The sequence below is a fragment of the Colias philodice genome, chromosome 7, assembly GCF_061535455.1.
Source record: "Colias philodice isolate Cphi_HAF_F1 chromosome 7, ilColPhil1 Martin Lab GWU primary, whole genome shotgun sequence".
In the NCBI taxonomy this organism is placed as follows: domain Eukaryota; kingdom Metazoa; phylum Arthropoda; class Insecta; order Lepidoptera; family Pieridae; genus Colias; species Colias philodice.
The window spans coordinates 7141358-7155183 of record NC_143092.1 but is presented as its reverse complement, the minus strand read 5'-3'; the positions used below and the strand labels follow the sequence as shown (position 1 = coordinate 7155183).

At 33.0% G+C, this 13826-nt stretch overlaps 1 protein-coding gene across 11 annotated transcripts in view; it reads right to left on the bottom strand.

Moving 5' to 3' along the window:
• spri (Src homology 2 domain-containing protein sprint) overlaps positions 1-13826 on the bottom strand; it is a 196090-nt gene that overhangs the window by 94577 nt on the left and 87687 nt on the right. For 4 of the 11 annotated variants that reach the window (XM_089697423.1, XM_089697422.1, XM_089697424.1 and 1 more), the window contains exon 2: positions 8908-9365. The exons of the other annotated variants lie outside the window; for them this stretch is intronic. In XM_089697423.1, coding sequence (XP_089553549.1) covers positions 8908-9314 — 407 coding nt within the window. In that variant the 5' untranslated portion in view covers positions 9315-9365. The remainder of the gene's footprint in view (positions 1-8907; positions 9366-13826) is intronic. 11 annotated transcript variants of the gene reach the window in all.

Here is a 13826-nt window from a genome sequence, read left to right as displayed (position 1 = left end):
AGGCGTTTTAACAACAGATTGAATGAAAGTAAAGCCCTCGTTGGGAACAAAATACATCGATTGCGTAAGGGAGAAGCTTTTTTGCTTTCGTTAATTTTATGAGCGTGTAATGGAAATCCTGATAAGTACTGGGTTTGTATTGTAAATCTACTTAGGCTACTATATGAACAAATATATCATACAAAATTATATCATTCGATTTACATAGATATCAATTTTATATAAAAACGTTCACGAGTACCTAGATCTTATGAATATAATCCTAACTAAAAAGCTCAAATTCATAGAAAATTTCGTACGCATTCCTAAGCCGATGCTGTTATCCAATGACTAAAATAGACTAGACGATGCCTCAGGTCGATAGAAGCCTAGAATTCGACTTGTTTTCTATTCTGGGATACTACTAGAATATGTATGCAGCAATCTCGCTTATGGCCTGCTTGCAACCTCGTGAACTATTTTTTACTGTATTGACTCACAGCACTACAATCGGTTTATAGTACGTAAACGAGGAAAATGGAAATCGAAGTTACTAACAACTCTTTCTATGATTTTGTATTATATTTTATGTATATTTTTTCTACTTTTTATTTTTCGGGATAGACAATTTAGCGTTTCAATGTTACAAACACTGAAATTTATTTAATTGAATTATTTCTTCTATCAAAAATTATTACTAAGAGTAATATTGGAGATGTTTATTTATCTGTAAAAAAATAGGTATATTGTTAGACACTGATCGTTAGTAAATAGTAATGTCTATATAATAGCATATCATAAAGCTAAGTACACCTATAATAAAATACATGTTCAAAGGTAAGATTAATTAGGGAGTGTTCCCAAAGCAGAATTTACATATGAAAGTAGACTTTCCCGTTTAATTACTATGATAATGGATGGGAAAATAGGCCAAGTGTACTTAAGGAAAGAAACTTAATGTATACTAACAAAATAAATTAAAAACAAATTGATGGACGCTAAGATGAATTCCCTTCACTCCATCAATTGGTTTGATGGATGACATTAACTAATCGACTGGAAAAGGCTTCCAGTTTAATTTATTTGCGAGTCATCAATTTTTAACAAGAACGACTCGTGACAAGCTCTCTTAAATATGGGACTTGTTGTTACATATTGGTTCAATTGGTTATATGTTTCGTTTAGTGAGTCAATTTCGTAATGGAGTGGTTTCTTGTATGTGCATTTAGTATATAGCGCAAACTTTGCATTTAGAGTGGTCGAGGGCAATATATAGCCACCCTTACTAATACAGTGTTATAACATGGATCTACTGAGGTTTCAATATATACCACAAACTATACACCTAGAATGATAGTGGGCGGTATATAGCCACCCTTACCTTATTAACATTATAGTATACGTTTTAGCAAGGTTGTCGAAAATTATTACTAATCTTTGCGTCATTACAGTCATACAATGCCCGTCTAAAATACAAGTACTCAACAATAGTTTTACCAACATTACTTATGTAGCGTAGGCGCGTAGGCGTAGTATACTATGTATACGTAGATTACGTACTACACAGTAATCAGTATAGATGTGTATTTTTCAGAACGTTGGTTATAAATTTATATTATATTATATAAAATGGCTTGGTAAAAACAGTTATCCCAACATCAAACTACGTGTCTCTACGTGCTATGGTAATATGAGTTATTAAGTAGGTCCAATATGAATCATTAACAGCAAGTCCCGCTCCAACTGCACTTTTAATTAGCATACAATACCTATGTTAATTAGTTCAACTCAAATATTATTCATATCATAGTCATCCTTATCCAAGTAGGTTACGAGCTATAATATGAAACAATTCATTTATTATGATAATGTATGGTGATTTGGGACAGTAAATATTATTTGATATATATCTACTTTATTTAAAGAGCATCGGTTTGATCTCAATTAAATGCATTCGCGGGTAATACAGTCCAATACGAATAGCAACAAAATAAACAAAGGAATTTGCTATCGAAATATTTAATAATAAATATTTGACTTACGTTAATGTATTCTACTTCTATATGAATTGGTAATTATAATACATTTACATTACGGTTACATCAGTTTAATTTCCATTCATGTTTTCGATCACTCAATATTACAATATCTACTATAGTCTATTATCTCCAAACACAAGCTTATATTGCTCTTAATTAATGCCTGAAGCGATTCCACCTCGGGCCTTTATCTTTTGATTGACCTGTCGTTCGCTACGTATCATCACTGTACTATGCAAAAATCCGTATTAAACCCGTCACGCAAGCTTAGCCCCTTTTCCAACATATCAGATACTATTTCCGCGTGTATGTTTGGTCCCTTGCTACAATTTATTTGTATGCTGTTCATGTTGATATAAGGGAGTAAACATGTGCGTTTGACTGAAACAATGTGTAGCAATTTTGATGAATTGATTGGAAAACGATGAACGTAAAATTAAACAACAGACTTTAAAAGCGAAAATGAGTTCTTTGCTTTTAAATGAATTTCAATATTTTTGAACGATTACAGTTGAATAATGAACAGATAATTGATGTCTTATGAGCGTATTTTTTTGGAATTTGTTGTAAAATCTTTCTATAAATAAATTAACGACAAAACCCCCTCGAAAAATATCTACCGTGTAAAGAATATTTTACGAAGGTAATTGGGAAGACTGCGTCAATATAATAAAGAGGAATCCATTTTTCCTTACACTGGATTACGTGACTCAAAAATACTTATTAGAAAAGGGCATACAAACATGTTTTTTGTAAGGGTTCACAAAGAAAATGATCCAGCCATAATTGAAAATAGTTCTAAGTAAGAGCGACTCACGCTTTCGCGAACCCGGGAATCCGTATCAGTACAAACATCGGTGATGACTCAAGTCTCAATAGCGTAAAATTTTCCTCTTTTCTTATCAAATAAAATCTGTATTAAATCAAGAGTTTATTGTTTATATGATCTTTAAACTTTAAAGCTTCTTAAACGATTACCCGTGATGAATTGTAACTTATAGAATATTAAGCTTGCGAAGAAGACGGAAAATTCTACCAATCTTGGCGATAAAAATATGCCCTCAAAGCGTAGTTCAAACAAAGACAAGCTATTTATTTAACAATTGCTCTTATGTATTAACTATTCTGTATGCTGTGCACTAATTGCAGTCATTGATATAAAACATGAGTGATGAGTACCTACATCTCATTCATCCAATTACAAGATGAACGTTAAAACTGATGACGTCAGACACAACAGTAGGCATATAACATAGTTAAGAGCATTCATGCGATACGGTCACTTTGGAACAATTAGTGACGGCGCCAATTGGCGAGTCAATGAACACGACAACAGCCACACGCAAAGCTTACGAATTACGATAACAGCTGATAACGGACTGAATGAGTCAACTAAGAACATTGAAACATGTGGTACGTCTTTTTTGAATAAAAGTTTGTTTATCTTTACAGGTATAGTTTATGATTTAAATGATAAAATGTGGGTATTAATACAAGCTTTCTCGTCCTGTGCTATCACGTTAAAATTCCGTTAACGCGATAGTCATCTCTCATTCGAATTTCCTACCTCCACATCAACCCGTTCATGTTTTGTTGTTACGATAAAAAGTAGCCTAAGGCATTCAGCCCTGCAACTATCTGTACAAAAAACGTCACACTATCTCCATACAATCCGTTTGCCCAGACATGGAAAAAGGTTGAACAACACATTTACACTTTTAATATTAGTCCAGAAGGAAAGAATTTGAAACTGAATCGTGGACTCTGAAAAAATTAATATGTATCTAAGTACAATATTCTTATTAGGTATAGTATATAAACAAAAATATGAAAATTATTTCCTTTGTTTATTTGGCTTTATCCTCAAACAATGGCTTCACCTTCGGTTTGAAAGTTGTTTGTTTACAATCGTGCACCTAATTACCTATACCTACCCATTATTTTGTACGTTACGTTTTGGTACAATTATCGGTAGTTATAATACGAAGGCGTATAATTTAAAGTAACAGTTTAAATGAATTAGGCTCAATTATCGCATTCATAACAATACATCGACACCAGTTTGTTAAAAGAGAAAATTATTTCACATCCGATAGAATACAGAGCTTAACAATACAGTATTGAGTATATTATTTATATGTATGTGCTCCCAATAAAATGAATATTTTTAATTTAAACTGGAATGTTCCAGAAATAAAACATTTATAAAACATTATATGGGTATCTACCTATACGTAAAGCTATACGCATAAAATCTGAGGTAATTTAAAAGTTACTTCGTAACAAACAATAATATTTGAAAGTCAGCCAGAGTGTAGAATATTACGTTAAGATTCTTTATGTCATTGATAGTAGGTACATAAGATATAATGTATTATAATTCAGCTTTAAACACCAAGCCAGCTAAAAGTAGAAAGTTACAAACTTACACAATGCAGATTCCATGACCATAAAACTATGTACAAACTACAAAACATGCAACAGATGTGCTATATTAATTCTTTTTTGTTTTCACCCGGCTAGCTATGGGATAACACGATATCAAAGGCATTGTGGTACACCCACAGGTCATAGCTGTCAAATTGTAAAACATTCCGTGCTATATAAAAGCTTTGACACTATCAACCGTGCATGAATACAGGTAAGACAGGTAATATATATATCGCATTGATATCGAAGAGAATGTGCATAGTGCATATTTGCATAACAAATACTATAGGGCCCCGTTTGGTATCAAATGCACGTCCATACGAGCTGTGCTCGCCAGACCGTAGCCACCACTTTCAAACGCACCCAATTTTAGTCTAGAGTTTCTTGTAAAATTTCACGCTAGAAAATGCTGACATTATCACGTTTATGTCAACGGAACGCATTACATTTTATTCATGATAACGACCGACAAAATCTCACGCGATCATTAGGTATATCGTATATCATGTACATAATTGCGGTTCATAAAAACTGACGTACAAACAGCATCTCACTGCATTATAATGATTAAAAAGTTTAGATAATGTCAATTATCAATCATAAAAAGTTGATTTCACGAAAAATATGTGTGTTGTTATTAAGTAGGCACTGTTTGTTAAACTGTTTTCTAGTCCCTATTAATTGTTCTGAATTAAACAAGCCTTCATACGTTATCTTATGCTTATTAATCAGATTTAGATCCAAAAACGTAAACGAACATTAAATCAATGTCAACTTGAAAAGGATTCAATATCCTACTTTCCACTATCGATCATGTCATAATAATTGTACCATCGCCAATAACCGATCGAGAATTCATTACCTAAATGGGTGACGTCCCACGGGATAGAAGATCCGTTGTCGCCTCTGGGATCCTTTCTCCGAGACGAAGTTATTGTAATGAGTGCGACGGGGATATTTATGCTCTGCCATGCGCCCTGAATACACAATAAGTAGGCTCAGCACGAACTTATGCCTAAGATCAATAATTTTAGTTACATCGAACCTAAGCGAAAGGATTCAATTTTCGAGCAACGCACGTGGTGTTCAATGTACCGAATATTTTCTGAATCGCGGTTCTCAGCTCGATTTAAATCACAGAATATTCGGGACTTCGATAATGGATGTATTTTGCAGGGATATTTTGTAGCCGTGTTTACTTTATACACGGGTAAACACAGCGAATTATTATTTTAAAGGATATGGATTAAACTTTATAAAATCGTGCTAGTAAAACATTTGAAAACTATTAAAAATACAAAACATTTAAAATATTTATGTGTAACGTATTGTTCAAAGTAATTAAAGTTACACAAAAGCATGTGAACCAATGTCCTCTGAAAAGGGAAGAATTTAATAGCCTCGAGGTTTATGAAAAGGGGCTTTGGATTCCTTTGTGAATAGTGTAAGATATCCCCTTGCGGAAGAAAATTATTTTTCCCGTTGCCTCTATCTTGCTATCTATTTGAATATGGCTATTTTAATAATGGACAAATTGTAATAAAAATACGAGTAGAAATAAGTAACGTTATATGTAACGTAATTTTTTAAAGCTTCTTTTATATTTGTATGGGCGATAATATAGTTTATTAAAAAAAAGTTTAAGCAAACGCATAGTTTAACAATAATTTCCGTTCAATGGATGCAAAAAGTATCTACATTACGAAGAAAGATAATCGTTCTAATGCGAACATCGTAATCAGAGATTTCTACTTTATCATCTTACGAGAAATTATCTTGTATTGCATTAAATGCGTTTTCACTTTCATCATCTATTCGCTATCCTTACACCTCGCATGACTGATAAATTCTACAAGATTATATAAAATACTAGCGGTCCGCCCCGGCTTCGCCCGTGGTACATAATATTTACGTTTTCTCTACATAAGAACCATCCTCGTACTTCAAGGAATATAATAAAAAAAGAATTATCGAAATCGGTTCAGCCGTTCTCGAGTTATGCGCTTACCAACACATTTTGGGATTCATTTTTATATATAAGAAGATAAGTATTAAGAATATTATGAAGAACGTTCGAAGTATATATATTTCAAACGCAACCTTAAATGGATTTATGATAGTAAAGCATTCAAATCTCTAAGACATTTATACCGTTCTTCAGTATTATGGAGATGGAGAGGCTGTTGTTGTTAGTAGCCATCACAATAGAGAAGATAAGGTCACTGTGACGAATTCGCATGACAATACACAATGTAACAGGAAAAATCAAATAAAAACGCAAAGAAAGTAAATGATAATATGTAAACTGGTGTAATCTAATCTATTTGAAAATTTGATAATCGAGATGTTGATTGATTATAAAAAAGAGTTATAATGATTCATCACTAGTCTTAAAATTAATATTATTTTTTTATTTTATTTATAAGTGGATTTAGACTGATATGATTTCTATTAATTGCTTGAACTTAAATAAACAAACATATAAGTAATGTAATTGTAATGATACAAAAAACAATTATTTTTCGAATTTGTTCTTCGTTACGCTGCAGTCGTGATGGTTATTAACAGGCACATAAAAAAGACAATGTACATAGTTGCATAAAACAACAGAGTTAGCGGTACGGAGAACTAAGATAGCCCTCATTGTTACGGAAAGAGATTTATCTGTACGTACACAGACGTATTGTTTTTGAACGCGTACTTTAGTATAGTGATTGTTCCACGTATAGTCCATTTTTCAATTGTTTATACTTAGAGAACGATGCTAATAGGGCCTAGGCGACAAACTATGCTATCTATAGTATCGCCTCATAAAGCAATGTTTATAAACAATAATAGTGATGAAGAACTATTATGAATTTTTGTTTGCTTATATTTCAAATAATACCCTTGTTACACTAACAATAATATATTCATCATCATTAATATTAACCGCCACGCAAGCGATCGTGTACTTTTTGGTCGTGAGATATGTTTGAAAATAAATTAATAACATATTTTTAATCACCCGTTCTTGAACTCTATACTTATATAGATACTATATGATTGACAACCATTGCTAGTTGTAGCTAAACTCATAATAAGTACAGTTAAATAAAAAACAAAACAATAGCGTGTTGAAATCACACGACCTTGAATTCATTGCTGAATATTTCGTTATTAACAAACTGAGACAAAGCGATCGTTAGTTAATGTTCGGGAAACAAAATGTTACGTAATAAAACTATTTGAGCGAGGAACCACTAAATAGAGCGATAAAGCTAATGTTAGTGACGTCAAATCATGACGCGATAAAGTTGTCCCTTAATAAAACCGGTAGTACTAAGAGCCAGATTATAAGACAACGTCTTATCAACAACTAAGCCTACCCCAAATTGAGCAGACGAGAATTATGGACAAACTTTCTATCGACTGCGAATAAAGATAATGAGGATTCCGATTAGATCAATCCTGTAAACATTGGTACGGACCCAATGTTGACTAATAATAAAATTACATAAACCAATGAATCAACAGAGCGCGATTAATCCAGTTTCAATTTATGGTTAGGTCACAGAATACATAATAGTAGCTAAACGCTACAGAACGGACACTCTCCGCCTCCCGCCAAAATTAAACTTACCTCACCCCCACGCGATCAGACATAAAATGGGCCATATTTTTCTGCAAGGACGATACGCAACGAAGATTGACAACATTAATCAAATTGACTTAAAGTAATTTTATTATTTTGGATTTGTGATTATCGTTTTTCGTAGAAAATGGTTAGATATTGTGCTGTTTACGGATGTATTTCATCAGAAAAACGCGAATTTTTTTTTTACGCTATTCACAAATGTGCCAACCATAAAGCGTTAACACACACATTTGCAGTCTCTACAGTGTGACTGTCAAAACGATCATTTTGTATGGAGTGTCCGGGGTGTGGCTAGGTAGTTTAGTTTCCATAATCACATTTAAAATATTCATACTTTCTTAAGTTCGGAACGAAACTAAATCACACCCTTGTAGAAATCGTTTGTAGTATTTATTAGATTCAGAATCCAATGTTTGTTAAGCGTTTTCAGCTAATAAAAGTAATATTAAGGGGCCCGCCGAACGGTAGGAAATGAAAGCGACGAGAGAATGAAATTGGAAAACTTGTTACAAAATTACTCGAGATGAAAAAGAAAATAAATAAAGCCTAGAAAAGTTGAAGCTACGTGCTCAGATAAGCTCCTCTTGTTTACCTGGGGAATAATTTATGATGTTTATTTCCTTACGTTCGGATTAAAAACAATAATACGCTATAGTTATATGGGATATCCCTACACTTTGGCAATATAACAGATTCATTGAATAATCCCATCAAAAATTTTGTTCGCAGATTAACTTTTCACTCAAGAATACAAATTGGCTCAGAGGGATTAAGCGGGTCCTTATTAAGTATGATGGATGAAATATTACATCGCAGACTCACCTTTTATTCCAGTTTCCGATCTCGGCGTAGCGGCGGCCGTTAGAGCATCCGCTCCTCCTCACTTCATTTCCTTTAAGCGTCTGCACTGAGTTCCCGTTAGGTGTTAATATTCCGTTCGAAGTATTATTGTTTCGCTCCCGGTTCCTCGGAAAAGTTCCTGTGCCAGAGCGAAATGTGCCCAGCTGCGGAGGCTCTTCCAGCGAAAACTGCTGAAGTGGAAGGGTTACGTTTCCACTCCAACTCTTTCGATTTACGGCGAAAGTTTTAAACGTTCTATTCCCATTCGTCGGCGACGGTGTAGCACCACAAAAACTACTTCGGTTATGGCTATTCTTTATGAACGAGCTGTTCTGCAACGCGATCTGAGGCTTGATAGGCACCAATGGTGACGCCTGGTCAACAGACATCGTACTTTTAGTAAAAGTAGACGCAACCTACTTTTTCTATCTACATTTTGTCTGTAAAAAAACAAACCAGTTGTTAGAATCGCGAAGTTGTATGACAAAGATAAACGGTACCATCAACACAGTTACATTTCCCTAGAACGAATTAACCTAGCTTGACACTATTTAGGTCAATCATGAGTCATGTTTAATAAATTAAGCAAAGCAATAACTCCGCATAGCTCTGACAATGCAAAATAATAATAGACAGATGTCTTAACAGACAATGAAGGTAGCAAATACGATTTATGAGTTCCAAAGACGTTAATGAAGGCAGGAATTCTCTTATTCCTTACAACAAGAGCATAGCGCCAACGTTGTAATGATCAGCATTAATAATTGCCCAATTGACATTGTTTAATACTCAAACCTCGCACTAAATTGTTGGGCGTATTTAAACTTCTATTTTGTACCACTGGTTCTTTATAATTTTGCTCCCGTATTAAATTATAAGTGATCTGCCCAAAAATACGCTCGTAAAAGTTCATTTTGATCTCAATGCTATAAGATTGTACTGCAAAACGTTTTACGTACTACTTAAATCGCGATTGAACATTATGATAGATATACTCTAAGACACTGTAAGAGGATGTTGTAAATAATCACCGGACACCGTTATTGTTATCAGGGTTGTTGCAACTAATGCAGTAACTAACTGTTAAACAAACGTTAATGCTTCCTTTTCTCTTTGTAAACCACTTTTCGATTTGTTACGCTATCGCTTACTGCAGAGTGGTACCTAAATGGATGGATAAAAGCTTCGGTAACCTTGAGCACTATTGTGGTTATCTAGCTCATTTAGCATTGAATAACATTGTATTCATATCAGTAATTACGCTAATTGCTGTTGAAATTTTTATTTTGTTGACAATAGCATTCTTTTTAAAACAGTTTCGTAACCGCAAAACTACATTGGACTACTTTTAAAACAAAGTCGTAAAATAATTATCCTTTCTTATGTTCATTTGCGACGCATTAATATCGAAGAGCTTTTAAAAATCAATTCTATGCAGACAATTTAAATTAGCCACGAAAAATAAATTCTACAAGAGCCACCAAATATGTTGAGTAATAGTGAGCACTTAGAAGTCAAATAAAAATAAAAAAATCCAATTTAAGAAATCAAAACGAACCTATAACCGAATAGACTAAGAATATGTAGTATGAAACCAAATGCAGTCTTCATAAGTACTTCCGTAAGCTACATTTGAATTAATTCTCATCTTAGCAACCAGATGTGACCTTTGTTAACACGAGCTTAAATCTTATAATCATTCAGCAGTGAAAAGACGTTCCTAATATGGTTACAAAAAGCTAACAAGATTGTTCTGACCCAGTCTCTTGTGCGGACACAACCAATTTGCATCTTGACCACTCACGCGTCAACATCTTGAGGTTATATAAGCATTGTGTCATAACTTGGCTTATATAATTTCTCTTTCTTTGTGATTTGCGCCGATCGCGGTGTACCGTTTAATTTGTGTCTGTTTGATTTATTGTATACTGTTTGATAACATAAGAGTTTTACGAACATTCCAGAATATTGAAAAGTTAATTTAAAAAAGTCGTGTGGCACTCGGGGACTGCCGCGGTAAATCTATTGCATGCTATGCCTTCAAGCCACACGTGCACGAGCGTGAGGTTTTTCGTTACTAAATTTCTGGATTCGGTCCCCGGGCCTTGACCCGCGATAGAAGCTATGCAATAGCTTGAAAACTGCTTTTTCATCAATCCAGCTCAATTGATACCCAATAGTGTAATGTAATGTAAAATGTACCCAATAATGTAAACTTACCATTCTTTTATTAAATTTAATGTAGTACATCTCTCTAGAAAAATAAATATGATGTATATTTTAGCACATCATATCTTTTTAACCATTTCATATTGAAAATTTGATCATTTTTTTTTTAAAACAAAAGCTCAAGCATTCTATATATTTTTTTCATATTGAAAATTTGATCCTTTTTTTTGAAAAACAAAAGCTCAAGCACTTCTATAAAATTCAGTATGGGAATAAATATTCATTTCCCCAAGATAACGTCGTTCCATAATTTATAACTATCGAAGCAATCAGCCTGCAATTACATTAATCTTTCATTGGCTGAACTTCCTGCTGGTGAACATAGACTTAACTGTACCAAGTTCTTGCTCCACACAGGAACCACTTCTATAATTTGATAGTAAATATCAGAATTTATTATCTGCACTAAGTAGATTGTATTTTTTGCAAACGTCGTATCTCCTCAATTTATCCCTTTTTCATTTTGTTGCTATTGGATACGCTTATCTAATTGGAAATTTTAGAAAGATTTGGAGATTAACACCTGTAGATTGACACTTTCTACATTTAAAACTTCATTCTTCCTTAAAAGATATTGCTTTTAAAAATGTTGTAAGTATTTATTTTTTACCATTTTATGAAAAAGCACGTTCAGTTCACAAAATTTAAGTTCCATTTGATTATCAAATTCCACGCGTTTTACGTGTTAGTCATGCTCACATTCAATAGTTTCGCAATCCACTACTGAATAGCGTTATAGCATAATTATCCAACAAAAATAAATATCTTGGCGCAGTCGACCGTTTATCAAAGATTAGATTTAGATTGCCTAACCGAAATAGAAGAAAAATATTTTCGTACAAGTTTTTGTGTGTTGTTTTTGTGTTAAGTTGCGACTTTCGTAAAGTTAAAATATGTAAGATATATTCATAAGTATTTTTATCATATAGGAATTGTAAAGTCAAAGTGGTAAGCATGTTGAAATTTTTTGTCTAATTAAGTGTCCAGACAGTTATTGCATTTAACTAATTTATATCAGTAAAAATTCAATATTTTCCTGAATTATACGATATAGCCGGTCATATATTTATCCAGTAAAATATGGTTCCGTAAACATGTTTAAAAATTCCTAAGGCTAGACGTTTCTATCTGCATGGACAATTGAAGCATAGCAGTCTGCGCACGCGTGAATTTTATAAGTGTTTCGTACTCTAGTCTGATAGTCTCTACCACAACCCGACTAAAAGCATGGGGTTGAATACTTGAGGTTTTCTTGGCGCCAATTGTAAACGCATCTACGCACGTTGTGTGATGCATTTTATATTCATGTTGTAGTGTAGTAAAACACTGTTTTCCTACTAAATGTGTACGAAGGTAAAGAGAAAAAGATTGACTATTAGTTTGTGTTTATGGTGAAAATATCAAACCGATTCTTTTAAGAATTTTAACTGGTTCTATATATGATTTGTTCAATTAACAGAAAGAAATAAAAATGATATTGTTTGTTACAGTTTAATACATGGTTACTATTAAATAGATATTTTTCATTCAATTCATAAATCAAAGTCATCAATTAAAGATAGAACATCCACAGGATACAGGATCACACTCAGCTAAGCGTAAATAATTTAGAAAAGTCAGACATTTAAGTCTGCTTCAATTATTATTCTCATTTATAATTAAAAACATAAATCCTTTTTATTTACCTGACCACGTTCGAGCCAAACCGGTTACAGTTTATAAAATTATACTTACATGCATTTATTTCAAATAGGTACTGAATAAAAAGTAAACACAAGATGTGAGTTTATTTCTAATATAAACGAAGCTACCATAAAAACTAACGATACAAAGTAAATAAAATGTATCTAATCGTTAATCACTCATTAAGAAAAACGATAAAAAGTTCCCCGATGATTACGAGCAATCATCGAGATGTTAGCAGAAAGTTTTTCATCGCATATACCTCGCACCAGTTTGTTTTTGTTTTTCAAACAACCTTTAAAAGGACATTAATATTCAAAATCGAAAGGTGTATCAGGTCAAATGTTCAACAACGTGTTTGCAACATCTGTCTGTGTGCCTGTTTGGTTTGTGAGCAGGTGCATTCGGAGTTTTTTAATGCATTACCTAATTGCAATAAGACACTGTTATATAATTTTACGCAATTATTATAAGACAGGGAAGCATTTATTTTTATAATTTTAATAATTTAAGATAATAAGTTAATTATATTATGCTTCAACAACCTAGGTATTATTTATATTTTCTAAATTAATTCTTTTTTAAGATAGTATGTACTTGTAAATGTACTTTACAATTGATTACAATGTACAATAGGTAACTAAATGAAGATTGAAAACAAAACAATTAATGGCGACATTCATGACTAAAATACTAAAACAAACATGCATTATAGATTTCAAATAAAAATTAAGTAAGCAATAGATATGTTATCTTCTTAAAACGATCTGGTATAAGCCGTTTTAAAGTGACAACCGATATATTTCTAACGGTTTGAACCTCTATTTGAAAGCCGCCCCTAGTCCACAGTATAGATCAGGCTAGACTAGACTGCCAGGTTCTATCATGATTCATTCAACGCTATGCGACAATTGAACCACATATATATAGTTATGATACAAGTTTAATAAACCGTGAATACGCAGGTGCTATAACATAAATCTCGCCAC